Source organism: Equus quagga, chromosome 13 (assembly GCF_021613505.1).
Source record: "Equus quagga isolate Etosha38 chromosome 13, UCLA_HA_Equagga_1.0, whole genome shotgun sequence".
Lineage (NCBI taxonomy): Eukaryota > Metazoa > Chordata > Mammalia > Perissodactyla > Equidae > Equus > Equus quagga.
Window position 1 is genome coordinate 24252809 of NC_060279.1, and position 20084 is coordinate 24272892.

At 47.2% G+C, this 20084-nt stretch overlaps 1 protein-coding gene across 3 annotated transcripts in view; it reads left to right on the forward strand.

The window, feature by feature from the left end:
• Window positions 1–6205, forward strand: part of RD3 (RD3 regulator of GUCY2D) — a 9388-nt gene extending 3183 nt beyond the window's left edge. For all 3 annotated transcript variants that reach the window (XM_046680241.1, XM_046680242.1, XM_046680243.1), the window contains exons 3-4: window positions 3397–3876; window positions 5706–6205. In XM_046680241.1, the coding sequence (XP_046536197.1) occupies window positions 3581–3876; window positions 5706–5997 (588 nt within the window). In that variant the 5' untranslated portion in view covers window positions 3397–3580 and the 3' untranslated portion in view covers window positions 5998–6205. The remainder of the gene's footprint in view (window positions 1–3396; window positions 3877–5705) is intronic.
• Window positions 6206–20084: the final 13879 nt, after the last annotated feature.

Below are 20084 nucleotides of genomic sequence, written 5' to 3' on the forward strand. Positions count from 1 at the left end.
GGCAGACAAAGGTAGGAGTAGACCAAGGTAGGAGGTAGACAAAGGTAAGAGAGACCAAGGTAGGAGGAAGACCAAGGCAGGAGGTAGACCAAGGCAGGGGTAGACCAATGTAGGAGGAAGATAAAGGCAGGGGTAGACCAAGGCAGGGGTAGACCGAGGTAGGAGGAAGACCAAGGCAGGAGTAGACCAAGGCAGGGGTAGACCGAGGTAGGAGGAAGACCAAAGTAGGAGTAGACCACGGTAGGGGTAGACCAAGGCAGGGGTAGACCAAGGTAGGAGGAAGACCAAGATAGGGGTAGACCAAGGTAGGAGGAAGACCAAGGCAGGAGTAGACCAAGGCAGGAGTAGACCAAGGCAGGAGGTAGACACAGAGAGGAGTAGACCAAGGAGTGTGGTCTAATGGAAACCAAGGAATGATCATTTCCACAGAATGGAGTGGTTGCAGAGCTGGGTTGGGAAGCCTCCGGTGGGTTGGGCGTAGTTAGGGTTAGGGTCATTCAGTAGGGATGTGACAGGTGGTTGAGGGTGCTCTCGGGGGAGAGAGTATGTGGCAGGTTATATTAGGAGATTGTTCAAGGGCATCACATCCCTCTGCCTCAAGCCTCACCAGTCTGTTCCTCATTCAATCATCTTCCAAGCTGATGAAGCTCAGGGTTGGGTGCCAGGCATTCAGGGGCAGGAGCAGTGTGGTCTAGTGATAGTGGGGGCAATTTGGGGTGGGTGGTTGAGGGGAGTCAACCAAAGAAGTCTTCCTGGGGAATGAGGGTCAGGTCCAGGTTTCGAGGTGTCATAGGGTGAGGCTCAGTGGCAAGGAGAGGTGGGCACCATTCTGGCAGGGGGATCTCATGTGACCTCTGACCCCACCACTCTCAGCCCAATATCTCATCCTCAGGTAATATTTTCAGTAAAGTTTACAGTACTTACGCCCCTAAAGACCACCTTAAGGATAGAACAGAAAGTCAGCTCTGTTACAGGGACACACACAGCCCTTCCCTTGATAACTAAGTAGAGGGGCTGCCCAGGCCCCTGTCAGGTCTCATGGGATCTTGGAGGGATCTCTGAGTGACGGGGAGTGCAGAGCCATGGGGACCAGAGGAGAGACTCTTCCAATGGCTTCCAACAAATGCTCTTTTATTCAGAGTGGGTCAGATCTGTGGGTCTTGCTCCTTGATGCAGCCGTAACAACGTAACCATAATTTATTCATCATTTATTCTTTTGTTCATCTACTCATTCCTTTATTCACTCATTTGTTTGGCATCTATCAAGCACTTTCTGCACTACTACCCAGCGCCAGGGATGGAAAGATCCATAGGGCACCCTGCCTGCCCAAATAGGATACACAGTGTGGGGGCAGGTAGATAGCCATGCTCCATAAAGTGTTCCTGGCACTATGAAAAATGTCTGTACAGAGTACAAGGTAAAGCGTGGTCACCCCTACCTGTGAGGTGGGAGGGGCAGGAAAGCTTCAGAGGAGAGCTGACCCTAGAACTAAGTCTCGAGGCAGAAGGAGGGACACTGACAAAGGATGGAGCTGTGAAAAGGCCCAGCGTAGTCAGATGCCCCTGCGGGAACTGCTGACCCCTTCATACCCGGAGTACCTTCAGTGGGCTTGATTGAACACCTGAAATGACCCCATTCCCTCTTTTGGTGTTAAGCATCAACCTGACCTGTGTACTTTTAAAAACACAGATGCTCCAGGAAAGGAAACGTTCAGTGACGATGTCTCGTTTTGCCTGAACTGACTGAATCCCTTGGCCTTAGGGGGAGGCTTCTGGTGCTCACAGCTCTCAGGACAGAACACAGCCCATCTCTATCCCCCACCGCCTCCCCACACTGCTGCCTGACCTCATTAGTCTGGACTCATGAAGCACTTAAGGGAGAAGAAAAGATCCTAATTACTCCTTACCCCCAAGATCAGGGTCTGATGGTCCTTCCTTCCCTCCAAACCTCCCAGGAAGGAGTCCGGGTGTAATCTGAGGCCCCCAGTGTGATAGGCTTAGGCTAAGTGGAGGATGAAAATGTTGAGATTTCCCAGTTATGCTGATTGCTGAGGGAACTGGTTGTTCAAGTCTCCCTGGGGAAGTGGGAGGTTTGATCTGTGCACTCCAGAAGGCTACTGCTACCCCACAACAATTTTCCCATTGGTGTCTGACTCTCCAGCATTAACAAATCATTTCTCTGGGCTAAGCATTGTGAGTGCAGGGTGGTGGGAGGGCTGCCTAAAAATGTGCATGTCCTCAGGAGGTGACACGTCTCACAGCCACGTTGTTGAGACTGAGTTCATAGAATCTTTTCTCTGCATCCAGAGTCTAGGCAGGAAGACAGCCATCAGTGCATGGAAGGGGGAGCTCCTTGGAGGAGGAAAAGGCATCAAAAGGGGAGGTGGGGCACCCTGAATAGCCACTTCAGGTTTTAGCCCAGGAATGGTGCTCAAATTCACTGTTGTCAGAGGTATAAACCCACTTCTGACAGGCAGTGGGGCACGCCTGAGATGGCAGCTTATTCACCCATCCATCCATCCATCCATCCATTCATCCATCCATCCGTCGTCTATCCATCCATCCATCTGTTCATTCATCTAGTCAGTCAATCATTCACCAAACCCATATTTGAACAGGACCCTGTGGGAGTACGATGATGAGTTAGGGTCTTGCACCGGATGCTCCTTGCACACGTCTCACCTTGTACCAGGGTGGGGTCCTACACCTGTGACACCTTCTCCATCAGTCTGTGTGTCTGAAGCCCACACTCACCCCAAGCCTGCTCTCACCCACAAAGCCTTCTGTGAGCCTTTCATCACCTAGAGTCCCTCCATTTCTCCCCCATCCATACTGACTCTGTGCCTCACCAGTCACCTTTACTTTTTTCTACCACTGTTGTGGTGTTTACTCACGTCCTGTCTCTGCTGGGGAGCAGGGTCCCTTAGGTTCTTTCCCATTTGTGCTCTTCCACAGATGTGTACACAGTGCTTGACTCCTACTTATGAATAAGTGAATGAATGATGGATGAATGAATGGTGGGTAAGTTATATCTTTTGCCAGATAATGTCAACCCCATACAAGTCTAAGCTTCCTCCAGCAACAGGCTGGGGCATTTAGGAACTCAGGGTGTTTTCCTATTAGGCTGACACGGGTTGTATCACCTGTTTCCAATGTGTGCGTGTGTATTTTTTTCTCTTTAACTCCTAGCAATAAGTTTGTGCTCAGCCGTATACAGTCTTTTTCTTGCTTTGTTTGGGGTTAGCAGACATTCTGGAGGCAGTTTCTCTGGGCTCAGTCATCCGGATGCTTTAGGGATCTTTATAACCATGAGAGAATCTTACTTTTATGTGGTGTTCAGAGTGTCCCAAGTTTATTCACAACTGCTTCTCACAACAGCTCTATCTTGTCTTACAGAATTAGAAATGATTGCTCAGAGAGGTTAAGCAACTCACTCGAGGCCACCCAGCTGTGAGGGTGAAGCAGATCTTCCCACTTGGGTCCCAGCTCTCCTCCCTCCCGCTTACTCACCCCACCCTAACTGACAGAGGGGCCCAAGGAAGACACACTCCTGCCCCGTCTCAGCAGGGCCTGGGGGGCAATGTCCCTCATCCCATGGCTCCGATGGAATGAGGCCCCCCCACGGCTGTCGTCCCGGAGCCCGGCGGAGATGGTGCTGGAGACCCTCATGATGGAGCTGGCGGGGCAGATGCGAGAGGCTGAGCGGCAGCAGCGGGAGCGCAGCAATGCGGTCAGGAAGATCTGCACCGGGGTAGACTACAGCTGGCTGGCCAGTGCGCCCCGGCCCGCCTACGACCTCAGCCCTGGGGAGCGGCTGCAGCTAGAGGGTGTCTGCGCCAAGATCCACCCATCCTACTGTGGGCCGGCCATCCTCAGGTACTGGCACGGGGACCAACTGTTGGGCTGCAGGCTCCAGGGAGGGTGGCTGCAATGGCAGGGGCCTGAGGCCACCAGGACTGGAGCCAGGAGGCTGGATGACCCAGTTATGTGTTAGAAGGAGCAAGGCAGGAGCAGGAATCTGAAAGAAGTTGTGGAACACCAGGCGGGCTGGGGGTTCAAAGGGAGGCAGGGGGCGGCTCCTGGAGGCACATGAGTTTCTATAGGAGGGAAGCCAAGGCCTTTGAGCTCCCTGCCTGGGTTGCTATTCTCCTGGATTTTAACATAGCTGGCTCCTCCTCCATCAGTTCATCTTCCATATTACCTTCTTAGAGAGGTTTTCCCAGATCACGTCTCCAAAACCGGCTTCTCAATTATTCTATTTCACACTATCTTTCATTCTAGCTTGCCTGAGGAGTGTGAGTGTGTGTGTGTGTGTGAGAGAGAGAAGAGTTCAGAGCCCTGAGCACTGAACATTTAGAGATTTAGAGCTTGGGTACAACTATGTCCCTGAATATAAATGTAACCTTAATAAAGCTGTGACCCACATGGTCCCGTCTCAGTTGGATTCATGTTTGAAATCAAAGAAGCATAATCCAACATCTGAAAATAATTTCAAAAGTATCTCAAGTTCTTTAACCGTATTTCTCAAACACTAGCAGTGGAATATAAATCCACCAAAAAAGACTTTAAAATCCCCCCTTAGATTCCCCACATCTTCCCTCACCCATCTCTTTAACCAATGGATGTCACCACTGTTACACATTTTTCTTCGAAATTCCCCTTAAGAACTCCTTCTTCTCCAGTCCTATCTACACTCCTTTAGATTTTGTAGTCTTTTTAACCCGGTTCCCCCTTCTTCCTCCAGGCTGAGAATCTTACCCTCCCCCCATTTTGCTCATTCTATACCATGGAAGGCCCCTAAAATGTATCTAGTTCTAGAAGCATCCTGGGGACAGGGGTGGGGTGAGTCATGGGGGGTGGTGCTGATAAGCGACTCTAAGCTGGCAAACCAAACCTCATAAATGAGGGGGAGGCTGGGAACACACATATGGTAATGATTGTCCTGTCACATTTCCTGTCTCATGTCACTGCTGGAAAGTTTGAGAAATACTGACACTAATATATATGGTGGAGGAAACCAGGTATGAAATGGCCTTGCTACCTGTCGTTCGTTCTTGAGCTCTAAGCAAAGGCATTTTAACGGCAGAGGAAATGGCTTAGGACACACACAGGGACCCAGGAGAACCTGGGCTGTGGGGGACCACATGTGATTCTTCCTGGCTGGAGCGCAGCCTGATGGGGGGGGGGGGGCGAGTGGCATGGGACCTGGAGTGCATGGCCATACAGCTCACCCTCACTCAGGAGGTGGTGCAGAGCTACAGTAGGAGTATCACAGGGCGGTGACATAATCAGATCCACATTTCAGAGCGCTCCCTCTGGCCAGTGGGCAGAGGAGTGGGAGAGGGTGAGTCAGAAAGCCTCACGTCTGTAAGGCGGGCGTAGCAGGGGGCTCCCCTTACTACTCTGGCATCATAACCTGAAGCGAACGCCAGGATCTTTACGTTATGTGAGCTCATTAAACCTCACAAAGAGGAAGCTATGACCCCAGTTTACAGATGAGGAAGCGGAGGCTCACGGAGGCCAGAAGCGGCAGAGCTGAGATTTGAACTTAAGATGGGCTGGAGCAATAGGGAGGTGGGGTGGTTCCTGATTCACTTGGGGAGAAGTGGGGAAGTGGAGGAAATGGGAATTGACCACGGGATGCACCGGCCACGTGCCACGTCCGGGTGACTCACCCCATGGGGCCTCTCCCTCTCTGCGCCCAGGTTCCGGCAACTGATGGCGGAGCTCGAGCCCGAGGTGCAGGAGGTGGCCCGGCTCTTCCGCTCGGTGCTGCAGGAAGTCCTGGAGAGGATGAAGCAGGAGGAGGAGGCCCACAAGTTGACGCGGCAGTGGAGCCTGCGGCCCCGCGGCAGCCTGGGCACCTTCAAGACGCGCGCGCGCATCTCCCCCTTCGCCAGTGACATCCGGACCATCTCGGAGGACGTGGAGCGGGACACGCCGCCGCCGCCCCGGGCCTGGAGCATGCCCGAGTTCCGGGCGCCCAAAGAGGACTGAGCCCCCCTCCCCTGCCCAGGAGCCGAGCCACCTGTGGGAGGGCATGATAGGCCGGTGACGGGTCCCCGGTCCTGGAACCTCCCCCCTCGACCCTGATGAGGAGACCGCAGAGGCGGCCCCCTCCCACGCCACTTCTGTAAGATGGAGCAACCCCTCTCCACCCACCCTCTCCCACTTGCCACCAGGCCCAGAGTCAGGGCTTGGAGATGTAGTGGGGTCCCCTCCCTCCCCTGCACAGATGGCTGGAGCAGCCCCTTCCCTGCCTCACGGAGATCCAGGGTCTTGGCACACAGACCACAGCCCCATCCCGTCTTCTGCTTCTGTCTGGAAGGGAAAGAGCTGCTCTGCCTCTTTGCCAAGACCTGGGCTCTCATCCCAACTTCCGGGATGTCCCATTCACCCGCTCTCCCTGAGGAATGATGAGGGACCTGTTGAGTAGTGTCCATTCTCTGCAGGTGACTGGCTGTCCCACCCCTGCAGGTGAGTCACAGCTTCATGGGTGGCGGAGCTGTAAGCACCACAGAGATCACTAGGTCCACTATCCTCCACTAGTGAATGAGGAAATTGAGGCTCAGAGAGGGCCAGGCTTCTTCCACCTTAAAATGCAGCCAGACCCCCGTGGGCAGTGAGGCTGTTCCTGTATGCATAGTCTCTGCCCCTGAGTCCTTGAGCCCTGGGCTATGAAGGGACAGGTCCGAGGGCTATGTCTCCAACGGCCTGTAGTCTGACCCACCTCTTGGCATCGGCATGGGGGTCTAAGGTAGCTGGGGGTGGAGGTAGACTGCTCTTAGTGTCCTCACATGGGAGGTGGTCAGTCCCTAGTAGCTCCTTCCAGAGACTAAACTTCAAGGTCTTCTGACTTGCTGCTCTGGAGAGCCCAGCTTTCTGATTTCAGGGTCTCTTCTGCTTCTGATCATGACTGCTGTTTGGTTTTCCACAGAGAAAGGGATGCCCAAATCTCTAACTGACTTCAAGGCACCTGAGTGAAATGTTCTAGAAGAGTCTCCCTACAGTCTTCACTCTCCTTCCATCTCTAACACAGTTCGACCTTGGTGATGGGCATGTGGATTCTCCAATGTGTGCATCACCCATGGCAAATCTGGAAGGCCAGGTGGCCTCCCCACACACTGGGCTGAAGCGGGGTGTGGGGAGGGTAGGGTGGGGATAGTGCCCCCAACTATCAATGCAGGCTCAGAAAATATAAGTGGATCTCAATATTAGTCTATATAAAATGCCAGGAGGAGATAAGTCAGCAGGGGGAGAATCCATGTATTCTCTGACCAAGCTTAGTGGAAAAAAAAATTTTTTTTAATGATCTCGTTTTGGATTATTTTCACTCAGATCTAGACAGAGAATCATGGAATGGTGGAAAACCTCTTATCCAACACTGTCAAGATAAAGGAGTTGATTGACTCATTAACATAATCGATAAAAGTTGAGAATCACTTAAATAAAAATATACACCTTAAACATCTTGTGTACTTTAAGACATAAACAAGTTCATTTGATTGCCAAACTTTTAATGTGGGTCCAAGCTGTGTTCCCTTTGTTGTGACATGTGTGGGTTGTCTGATGGGAGTCCTACACTTAGGTTTGTGTAGAACTCATGTGTACTTTAATCATAACAGTGAGAACAACCATCCTAAACAAGGTCTGAAACAAACAGAAGCGAGCCTTGGTAAGCAGACAACTCAGCTGGTAGGGGCAAAAGTGTTGGGGAGAGCTAGAAAGGATCGACTCTCTGTGAGCTTTCTGGGCACCCTGGGTGTGGTCAGCATGTTTTCTGAGGGAATGGAGTGTCAGGGTCATCCTGGGGGCGTTCAGAGGAGTTCGGCTGAGAGAATGCCTACTGTTTTCCTCCTTCCCCACCACCCTGCATGTTACCTGTTCTCCCCCAAGAGAAGACCTGAGGCTTTCAACATCATGTTCTTTTTTAAGAACCTGGCCACCCATGAAAACCTTCGCTGTCCACCTCCATCAAGGCAGACAGAAGCTGCCAGCCTCAGATGCCGGAAGTCCTTTGGCAGCAAATACCAATTGGTGGTGCTAAAACTTTCGAAGGGCCAAGAGTTGCTCCTTTGAATTTCGGTCGTTAAAGAGAGTAATGATGTCCGTCTCAATTTCTAGTTTTAAAAACCCAATAGCAACAAATAAAAGAACAAAAGAGTTTAAGAGCCTCCTGTGAGTGTGTGATAGTGCTGGTGGCAGTTGGAGGGGACGGATTGGGCACGCTCAAGACTCACCTGGGCTTCTATTTGCATGCAGCTGGACACCATTAGCCACTAGAGGGAGCCAGTGGGCATTGGACAACAGGTCACATTTTATTTCACTTTATGGATTTTGGGGGTTTTTTTTTACTTGTTATGAAAATTTTCAAACACACAGAAAAGTAGAGGGAGAAGTGTAGGGAATCCCCATATGCCCATCCCCAGTGCTTAATAGTTATAACATTTTGCCATATTTGCTTTATTTATTTTTGTGTGAAGTATTTTAAAATAAATCCCAGACATCATGACCTATCACCCCGAATACTTCAGTATGCACTGCAAAGGAATAAGGAAATTTTCCTATGTAACTACAGTACAGTAATATCACTCCCAACAAAATAGCAGTAATTTTTTTTTTTAATACTTGAGGAAGATAAAATATCACCAATTTTTTTTAATGCTTTTTGGTGAGAAAGATTGTCCTCGAGCCAACATCTGTTGCCAATCTTCCCAGTTTTTTTTCTCCCCAAAGCCCCAGCACATAGTTGCATATCCTAGTAGCAGGTCGGACTAGCTCTTCTATGTGGGATGCTGCCACAGCATGGCTTGATGAGTAGTGTGTAGGTCCACAGTCAGGATCCAAACCAGCGAACCCCAGGTCGCCAAAGCAGAGTGTGTGAACTTAACCACTGGGCCACACGGCCAGCCCTCTTAGCAGTAATTTCTTAATATCAGCTAATACCCAGTCCACATTTAAATTTCCCTATTTCCAACAAATGATTTTTGCAGTTTATTTCTTTGAGGATTGAATCAAGCCCCACACATTGACAAGAAAGTTGTAATTTTTTTTGGTACTGGGTCATAGTGTGTTTATTTAATTCCACAATGAAGTATTTGTCAGCCTACAAAAAGAGAAACCAGTTTAAGAGGCGAAGCATTTATCTGGTCAAAGAATTGCAATTCAAGGAGCCCAGAGTCAGGTAGAAACCCAAATAGTGTCCTGCTAGGGGGTAAAAGTCAGTGGCTTTTAAAGGCAAAGAAGGGAAATTGTATTACAAAAGAATTTTAACTGGAGTTGGAGGCAGAGAGCTAGTCTTGGCTAAACATTGATTGGCTATTGATTCTCTCTTCAGAAAGTCCGCTATCCCCAGTCTTTGTGATCAGGATGTTGGTTCTCCTGCCGACTTCTCAAACACTTGCTTGTAAAACAATTGTCACTTTGGGCCAGTCCAAGTTTCAAGACAGCGAGGCGGTTTCTCTGGAAAGGTGGCTCCAACTCCATTTTAAAATGGCTCCACTATAGTCGATTTTGACGTTTTGTTTAAACTTAGAGTGCTTGTGGAAGGTTAGTGTCTATGCAGTAAGTTATGGCTGCACATAAATGATAATAATTCTGCAAATTAGCCTAAAGATGCTCTTTACTCAGATCCTTGTTATGTTTATTTGATTAAAATTCTTCCACAGCCACTAAGGTTCTCTAATCCCTTGAAAAGTAATGTTAAAAATCAATAGTGACAATATATCTAATTTGACTTTTCATTTGATGAAAATACTGTCCATGTCTGTGTGTTTTATTTTCTGAGATGTGCTTGCAAAGAACAACCTAAAACCTTCTCCTCTTTTCTTGCCGTTTAGAAACAAAACATTAAAGTTTGTCAAAATAACTCAGGGGGAATCTCCAGAATTCCGTTAGTAGGTAATGAAAATGTTTATGTCTGTTTTTGATGCCATCGTTCAACATGTAGCGAAATTCAGTCTGTCTTCATATGCATTTGGCTCCCCAACAAAACACAGTATGTTATCTCAAAACGTATTCATTGACAAGACACTTTTAGACAGTTATGTTAAGTTAATTTAACACGTGGCATCATTTGTTAAATGGGGAAATGGGCATCTGTTTGTTTTTATATTGTTACATATTGTATTAGATTAGTATTATTTTATTTAGTAGTGCTAATCTAAAAATCAGAACATTTACCAAAAATCATGACTTTATCATATTCAAGTCAAAAGCAGCACAATGATTTTTTGAGGTTTCTAAAGATCTTCAAGAGTTTTTACGTTACTGAGAAGGGAATTCACGAGACAATGGAGGCTGGAGTGTTTTCTAGCACATTTGATTGTTTTTGGTTTGATTCCAGTTACAGTTCCTTTGCTGGAACAGATGCAACATTCCCGCAGCTCCGCAGTCCGGCTTTGAAGTTCTCCAGCCCGGTTTCCCCTCCCAGCTGGGATCTGCTGCGGGGAGAATTCCATTCCAGGAACAAGCCGTTCCTCTCCGTGTCAGCTGAGTGCTGAGGCTAACAGCTTAGAAGCCGCTTCTGGCCCCTGCTGCAGGCTGGGGCCTCTGCTAGGCTCTCTCTAAACGTCTAGGCCCCGGAACTCAGGACAGAGGGCATACAGTGAGGTCAGCCTCTCCGTAGTAGAAAAGAAATCAAGCCATGAGGCAGAGAAGCTGCTCCAAAGAGCAAAAGGGACGGGAGAAATACATCTTTCATCCAAATAAGCCAGTCCAACTATGTTGCCGTGGACAGAAATGGCTTTCTCATCAAGAAAATTCCTGTATTAATGGTACTTTACAATTTGACTCCTTAACATTTGTTTGAATGGTACTTTACAATTTACAAAGTGCTTTCACCCACCTTGTTTCATTTGATCTTGACCCTGACGGGAGGTGCATTGTCTTGTCTCAGGTTACAGGCAATGGCCTGCCTCGGAAGCCTGGGCTCCTTCCGCCTGCTACACTGCATCTCGGCATTGTAGATCCTTATGCGCCCTCAGAAGAGCCCGAAAAATCCGCATCCTGTGCTTACCACACAGTGATGTAAATATACGTGGTTATCTGTTCATTCCCGCCCCCTCCCCACTGTTCACTGCCTCTAGTAGTTTGTGAAATCCTTAAGAGCTTAAGCACGTCTTTCATCTCTGCATCTCTTCCTTCTGGGCACACGATAGGTACTTTACATTGTGCTTAAGGGATGGGTGCCTGTGGACATCAACTTGGCGCTTACCCCAGCTGGGCAGGGTGCAGCTGTGATTGAACATCGAGACATTCCTGATGTATCTATATCACTCATCAGATTGTAAGCTCTGTGAGACCAGGGTCCATGTCTGGTTTCAGTTTGTATCTCCCAAGATGTGCCTGGCACATGGTGAATGGTCAATACACTCCTTAAGAATTCATTCATTCGTTCGTTCGTTCATTCATCAAATATTTGCTGAGCACCTGTATGTGTAGTAATCACAGAGGAGATGGGGCAGGGGTGTGGTCACCTGTAAATGATCCAGCCGGATAAGACAACACTGAGCTTTTGGCTCTTCTCTGAATTACTCTGGAAGGCTTCCTGGAGGCGGTGGGATTTCCCAAGGGCACTTTTGGTAAAAATGACCCTGGTGTGTGTGGTCTCCAAATGAATCCAGATTGCTAGAATCCCTTATTTTGCTGGTGCCTTTCTTTGTTCAATGTGAGCCTTGAGAGAAACACTTCTGCTTAGCATTTTGACCTCCCTAGAAACAGCTTCTCTGTGGAGAGAGAGGTGGAATGACTCCAGGGAATACTGTCCTTTCCCTGTGCTCGGGCCTAGGCCAACTCCAGTCAGGGCAGATAGTCATAAATGCTTAAATTCACTCTTCCTGGGCCTCAGAACCCAATGACGGGGAACATTTCCCTAAGGGAAGCCCCAGAGGGCCACCTCACCCAATGACTCCATCAGGGTCCAGAAATGGGGTGGATGTGTGAGTCACCCTCTTTGGTGAAACCTTGATTTTGTCTGGAGGCGAGGGCTGGGCGGTGTGCAGAGGTCCTGGGGCAGGGCTGGACCCTTGGCTACTGCTGTTAGAGCAGGTGTTTATTGGGGGGACTGAGAACAGGGGGTTAGGTGACAGCTTGCATGTCCCTCACTTTAAGCAAACGGATTTTGGAGAATGTGTACTTTTGAAAGGAACTTTTCTTGACCTGGCAAAATGATTCCCCACAAAGTTCTTCAATGGGTAAGCACTGAAAATAGGATTTAGTTTACAAAACACTAAAGTATACACACATTCTAGGGGGACATATCTTTTGCCAAAAGACATGTACATCTTGCAGCAAATTCATAGAATCCTAGAACCAGGACAAACCTCCAGAGCTCAGCCTGGCCCTGACTCCTGCCTCCAGGCAAGACCGACTTAATCAACACTTATTGACATCCACTGTATACAGAGCTCCATGCCAGGAGTCATAAGCACACTGCAGATTTATTATAATTTCCAAAATCGGAGGGTTTATAATCTCTTTGGCACAGAGTCCAGGGCAATGCTGTTGTATGAATCAGGAGTTTTTAGTTGCTGGTGAGAGAAACTCAGATTGAACTGGCAGAAGCACCAAAGGGCATTTGTGACCCCCAAGACCAGCTTCATAAGTGTGATAAATAAATGACAAGCAATAGGATATATTGGATTATATGAGGAAGCCATTTGGTTTAAAACTAATTTGGCCTGAACTTGTTTTTCCAAAAGGGCCTGGTGGGGCCTGTTGAGCATGCACTGTACATCTGCTTTAAACATTTACAATGTCCCAAAGCCAAGAATGATGCCCTTAAAGATAAGGATGTGGCTTCCCCCCATGTTGGAATTTCCTGAAGGATAAGCATCTCTTCCTAGAAACCTAGGATTAATTACTGACGTGCTGTTCTCACCTCTTGACAACCGACCTGCTGGGTCAGCTAAGGATCTTGTGACAGTAGTAAAAGAGACATTCTTATCATATGTGACATACGCTCTTTGTTCCAAGACAGTATATAACCACTCTGTACACCCCACTTCTTGGGTGTGCTTCCTTCCCCCAGGAAGGAAGCCCCCCCAGGCTATACTCCTCAGAACTTGCTCATAATAAACTCACCCAAATTCTGATTTATAGATTGATTGTGGATTATTTGCATCGACAGGTGTGTGACCTGTGCAGTCACACAGGGCCCCAAGCTCAGAAAGGCCCCAGACTTGCTTTGCTGTTACCATCTTGAAATTTTTAATAACTTTTTAACAAGGGGCTCCAAATTTAATTTTGCACTTTTGTAGCTGCAAATTACGTAGCTGGCTCTGATGGCACCCATAACTGGCAAGTCCAGGGTCATTGCTGACCAAGGACTTCATCCAGTGGAATATGCTCTTTCTCCTCCCCCTCCGCCTCCTCCCCCTCCTTTTTCTCCTTTCCTCCTCCTCCTGTTCCTCTTTTTCCTCTCTCTCTCCTTCTCTCTCCATTTCCTAGCTCTGCCTCCCTCTGTGTGGTGGTTTACTTTTCTTCTAGGGTGGTCACAGTCCCCCTTTGCAGCCAGGAAAGATGGCTGCTGGTGCCCCAGGCTGACAGGACCCCTGTTTAGCACTCCCAACACCCATATACCAATTCCAGAGAAAGGCCTTGGGGCAGAGCCTGGCTAGTTGGTCACCAAACCTGCTTCTTCCTTCTGCATCAGCTGGCATTTCAGCCTCCCTGCCTCGGGAGCGGCCACGTGAGTGAGTTTGGCCGACGGAATCTGAGCAGATGTGAAAGGCTCCCCTTCGGGCTTGGCCCATACAAACCTCCCAAAAGTGACTCTCTCTCCTCTTGCTCCGTTTGCTGGCTTCATAGAGAAGACTCTGAAGTCCAAAAAGAGAGTGGAGCCACAAGATGGAAGGAGCCTGGGCCCCTGAATGGCCATATGGAAGGGCACCTTGGACTTATGTGGATAACAAATACACATCTATTTGTTAAACCACAGAGATTTGGGGGGTGACCTTTGCAGATGCTGGGGTTACAGATCTGTAACCAACATACACCATGAGTGGCCCTGCTTGAAATGCGTGCCACCCCTGGACCAGTTATTGCTGGGGGATCGTGAGCCCATCTGAGGGCCCGGGGCACCAGATTGCAGCCCCATTAGGACCACAGGAAGTGAAGGGCAAGGGTGCAGATGCTAAAAGACAGTGGATGGGAAAATACATAAGTTGGCCCCACAAAATATCAGCTTCCTATTTACTGTAGCTCTGAATAAGAGAGCAACCTAAAATATTCACAGGTCCAAAAGATTTACTCTTTGAAAATCTGTATAGCTTAATATTAAAATGGTTTTCCTTATTACCGACTATCGTACTATCATCTTAGTTCTTTCAAAGAACTTAATATTACCTTCAATCTCATATCAAGGTAATTCACAGAGGCTCCCCCCAACGCCACTTTACTTTACTTCACAGGCCACATATAAGGCTCCAGCTGACAGTCTCATGGATAAGAAAGCTAGAAAGTTCCCTCGTCTGTCTAACCCTCTGTTGCCATATCAACCTCCTGCTCAGGTGTAGACACACATACAAAAATATAAAACAGCTGCTCGTTCTCCCTAGTAGGAAGCTGGCTCACCATTATCTGCTATCTGAAGAACTTTTCATTTTGGTTGGTTTTCTCTCTGCCACTCCACCTTCTCTTAAAGGGTTTCCTATCCTTTACCCATGAACAGATTTTGCTCTGCTTCAGTGGGGAGAAAAGAGTTTAGCAGTGCAGATAAAATTGTTTGGGCTTTTGGGCTGCTGAAAATTCTGGGATATGATTCTCACAAAATGGTTCTCCCACTTATATCTTTGCAAATCATTCAGCTCTCTGAGCTCCTTTTCCTCCTCTATCAAATAAGCATAGCTGTGCTGCCTGCCTCCCAGGCTTGTGGCGAGGTAAAAATAAGATCAAATGCTTTGCAAACCATAAAGGAACTTTCAAATTTAAGATCTGACCGTTGTCTGTGACAGTCTTCCGTTCAATTAGTACAGATAATGGAAAGTCGATGGAACACACAGAAGAGCATTCGTCACCTTCCTCGTCTGGAATATCCAGACCCAGACCTTTAATCATTGCTCTTGAGCCTGATCTTTTAGATCTGTGGTTCTCAAGCTTGGCTGCACACTGGATCATCGGGGAAGCTTTTAAATATTCTGGCGCCCAGCTGCACTCCAGGCTCAATAAATCAGAAATGCAGCATGGGACCTAGGCATCAGTTTTTCTAAAAGTCTCCAGGGGATTCCATTGTGCAGCCAAGCCTGAGAACCACTGTTCTGGCTTCCTCTTTCTGGGGGACTCGGGAATTCTCTGCTGTCGCATTTGAAACTGTCTGATGTAATGCATGCCTGTAGGACTTCATCTCAACAGGAGGCAAAGGCACCGTGGAGTTATTGCGTTGGCCTAATGTTGTCTCATGTTAGAGACAGATGGTTGCAAGGTGGTTTATCATGTAGATGTTTCCCATCTCTGCTTAGCAGCATTCAGGAGATGCTTGGAGATGAGAGGAAACGTATCTTATAAAGAACGCTGCAAATACCATTTTATAGCAACTGGAAAGATGGAGAAGATGATGGAATCTGAGCTGTTTCTTGTAAACCTGGAAGAATACAATTGTGTAGGATGACAATTATCTGGTGTTTATTGTAGAAACTATTCATGAGGCTGTGTGTGTGTGTATGTGTGTGTGTGAGAGAGAGGGAAAGAGAGAGAGAGGGGCCGGCCCCGTGGCGCAGCGGTTAAGTGTGCACATTCCCCTTCTCGGCGGCTGGGGGTTCGCCAGTTCGGATCCCGGGTGCGGACATGGCACCGCTTGGCAAAAGCCATGTTGTGGTAGGCATCCCACGTATAAAGTAGAGGAAGATGGGCATGGATGTTAGCTCAGGGCCAGTGTTCCTCAGCAAAGAAGAAGGAGATTGGCATCAGATCTTAGCTCAGGGCTAATCTTCCTCAAAAAAAAAGAAAAAAAGAAAAAAAAGAAAGGGAGAGAGTTGGAATCCAGTAGGTAAAAGTGGCTTTCTGGGGAGGGGCTCTACTGACCCTTTCTTCCCTTCTTGGGACTAGTGGTAAGACCATGAGGCAGCTGGCAAAGGTGAGTGGGAGGGTGGGGGTGCCGTCACTGGTACACACTCTGATCCACAAGGCTTCAAGATGTCTTCAGACACAAGCCAGTCTGGGGAACCGAGCTCCTTCTCATTGGCAGAAGGCGGGTTGAAGACCCCCTTGGTGGTCATAGGAGGCTCAGCCAGAGAGTCCATCCTGCTGGCTGTGGGATGAACAGTGCAACGTTCCTCCCCAGGCGGAGGCAGCCAGGGGCCCCCTCAGCAAGTTTACCCAGCAAGCCAAGAGGCCTGGGCAGCAGCTGCTGCAGCATTGCATACTCTCCCAGCTGCAGAAGTGGGACCCCTATGTCATCTATGGGCTGTGTGACCTCGGCCCAGATATTTAACCTTGCGGAGTCTCAGTTTTCTCATGTGAGTAATAATATTTACATGCTGCTGTTGTGGGGGTGAACCGACGAGCCAACCCTGGGAGGTAGGCTAGGCAGTGGCATCATTTCCAGTGTGCCTGGGAGCCAAGTGACTTGCCCAACTTCTAACAGCAAATCACTGGCCAGAGCAGCAAGAAACGACCTACCATCATGGGACACCTACTACGTGTGCAGACACATACTGAGCACGGGGCACGCATTACCTCCTTCTATCCTCACAAACAACACGGAGAGCCAGGTATTTTTATCCCCACTTGACAGGTAAGGAGGCAGAGGTTTAGACAGTTTGTGATTTGCCCAAGGTCGTAAAGAGAGTCACTAGTATACTAGACCCCTCCTCCGCAGCTGCAGAGTCCTCCCCGCCTCTCCGGCAGTGACCTGAACCTAGTTCTTTTGATTCCTGGAAAACTGCTTCTTTCCCAGCACCATCCTATCCACTAGAACAGCTCAGCAAACTCACAGTGGCCAGGAGCACCGTGCCAGGCGTTTCATAACACCTTCTCTGGGCCTGGAGACATTTCCGCTTAGGATAACTTATTGCTGAAGAACCCAGAATTTGTACCTCTCATGACTCACTCCTTTGATGGCCAGAATCAGTTAATCCCCAGAAGAATATCAACCCCAGCCTGTCCGTATAGCAGCACCCCAAGGAAGGAGAACCATAAATTCATCCTTCCTTCCTCTTTCCTGTTCACTGAGGGGTAAGTAGTACTTAGCCCTGGAAATCTGTATTTTTAAAAGCTTTTCAAGTGGTTCTAATGATCACCCAGGATTTTCTTTTTTTTTTTTTTTTAAAGATTTTATTTTTTCCTTTTTCTCCCCAAAGCCCCCCGGTACATAGTTGTGTATTCTTCGTTGTCGGTTCTTCTAGTTGTGGCATGTGGGACGCTGCCTCAGCGTGGTCTGATGAGCAGTGCCATGTCCGCGCCCAGGATTCGAACTAACGAAACACTGGGCCGCCTGCAGCGGAGCGCGCGAACTTAACCACTCGGCCACGGGGCCAGCCCCAGAATTTTTAGACTTCAGGTCCTGACCTGTGGTTGAGTGGTTTATGAAATCAATGTACTGGACTGCGACTAGGAATTTTTAAAAGAAATCCAATAGAGTAGAAACTAGTATGTACTACACATAAGAATAAGTATTATTTGTGGAACTTTTGCCTTGGTTATATATCCATAAATATATATATATATATGTGTGTGTACACTGGATCACAATGTAAAATGTATTTCTGTGAGTCACAGAAAGCATTTGGAAAATCCCAGCTGTTTGGTGTTTATAAATGGTTTTCCACTAGGATTTATTACATTAACTGTTCTCATATTTTTGGTCTTAGGACACTTTACACTCTTAAAACTTATTAAAGAGCCCCAAGAGCTGTTGTTTATATGGGCTGTATCTATCAATATTTACTATATTAGAAACTAAAGTTGAAAAATATAATTCTTTACTAATTCATTTAAAATTGTGGTGGGACACCTACTATGTGTGCAGAAACCCATTACATATTAGCATGAATAACACGTGTTAAATTATATATATTTTTACATAGTGAGAAAAGTGGCATTGTTTTACATTTTGGCACATCTCTTTAATGACTGGAGTGATGGACACGCCCTAAGGGGACCTCTAAGGAGTTGAGGGAGGGAAGGAGAACACGTGACTTGCTTCTAGCTAAAAGAATCCGGCGAAGCTGACTATATAGTCACTCCCGCGATTGCATTACGTTATACAGGACTCCATCATAGCAGACTGGAGTGAGATTTTCCTGCTGGCTTTGGAGAAGTAGGCCGCAATGTTGTGACAGCCAAGGACCCACGTTGTCATGTGGCGAGGACTGGTGGCTGGCTTCTGGTCGCTGAAAGCAGTCCTGGCCAACAGGTAGCCAGAAAGTAGGGACTTTGATGCTACAACTCCAAGGCACTGAATTCTGCCAGTGACCATCCAACCAGTGTGCTTGGATGAGGACCCCTGAGCCTCAGATGAAATTGCTCCCCTGGCTGATATCTTGACTTTAGCCTTGTGAGACCTGAGCAAAGACCCTGGAAAGGCCCTCTGGACCCAGACTCCTGACCGGTGGAAAGTGATGATAAATGGCTATTGTTTTAAGCTGCTATGGTTGCGAGGATTCGTTACACAGTAATAGGAAACTAATATGTATGACTTCTTACATCAGCTTCTGCATTCCATCTATTGTGATAAGTTGTCTTAACTGAAGTATCTGAAGAAAATCCAGCCTCACACAGATGTGTAGTTAGAAAAGAGAAAAGTGTTTTAAAAGATTTTTCAGATCCTTGGGGGAGAGGGGAATGGGGAGTTTTGTTTAATGGACACAGAGTTTCAGCCTGAGACGATGACAAAGTTCTGGAGATGGATAGCGGTGATGGTTGCACAACAATGTGAATAGACTTAGTCACTCAACTGTACACTTGAAAATGACCAAAATGGTAAATTTCCTGTTACGTATATCTTACCACAATTTAAAAAAATAAACTGTCTATTAAATTAAAAAAAAAAACAATGCAAAAAATAAAAAAAAAAAACATAAATTGTCTACAATTCAGAGACCAAAAAAGAGTTGCAGTGTGGAATCTGAAATCATATCAATGATTTTCATGCTCCATTACACTAAAATCCATTAGTTTATCCTGCACTTTAAATGACTCTTTCACCCATGAATGATTTTGTAACATCATGCATTGGTTATCTGAAAAATATTGCTCTGTGAATTATGCAGATTTTCCAAAAGTTAACTCGTTTAACGATACGATATAAAGAATTCCTATTCATTAATATCACTACTAATCTCATCAGAAAAGTCGTTAAGTTTGGGGAAACTATTAAACTCATGATGTAAGAAAAAGAAGGAAAATGACTAGTGGATACAAGTTTTCCAAAATTTGGATTTTTCCTTGAGAGATCGAATTTTATCATGGACAACAAATACAGTCAGATGACTTCCTTGGAGTGACAAGCTCACTTCATTCATTTTAGAGAAAACATGTGCCAAATACTCAAGTCTGGATCCTCGCATTTGTCAGTCCCTCCTCCAAGTAAAAATGGTGTTCCGTGAAAAAAAGCAGCTATCTGAGCTTGCAGCTCAAACATGGTGCTTTTCTTTGAGAAAACTGTACTTCGGCACACAAGAGTGCTTTATGTGCATTTTCTGTTTTGTCACACAGAATGTTAAAAAGATGTATATACAAGGATCGAGATTTAATAAGATTAGTATTTTTTACTGCCTCCTCAAGAGCATTCTTCTTGAAACTGCTTTTGTTTCCTTTTCTGTTTCTTTGTTTCTTTGTTTCGTTTTACCGCACGTGCGTGGCAGGGAAGAGTAAAATGACGGTTGTTAGTACAGTCTGATGTCCCTGCCTTGATTCATGCTAGGGTATCAGCAGAAAATTGCTGGTGAGTAAAAACTCACCATTGCTTTCATACCATCAGTGCACATATTAACACGGTGAAAAAGGAAAATAGCATCTTAGTATTGTTATGAAAATAACTTTGATCTCTCAGACCCCCTGGAAGGGTTTCAGACCCCAGAAGTCCACAGACCACTTTGAGCTTTTCTCCATGAGCTTTCTCCATGAGTGGAGACTGCTCCTCCACT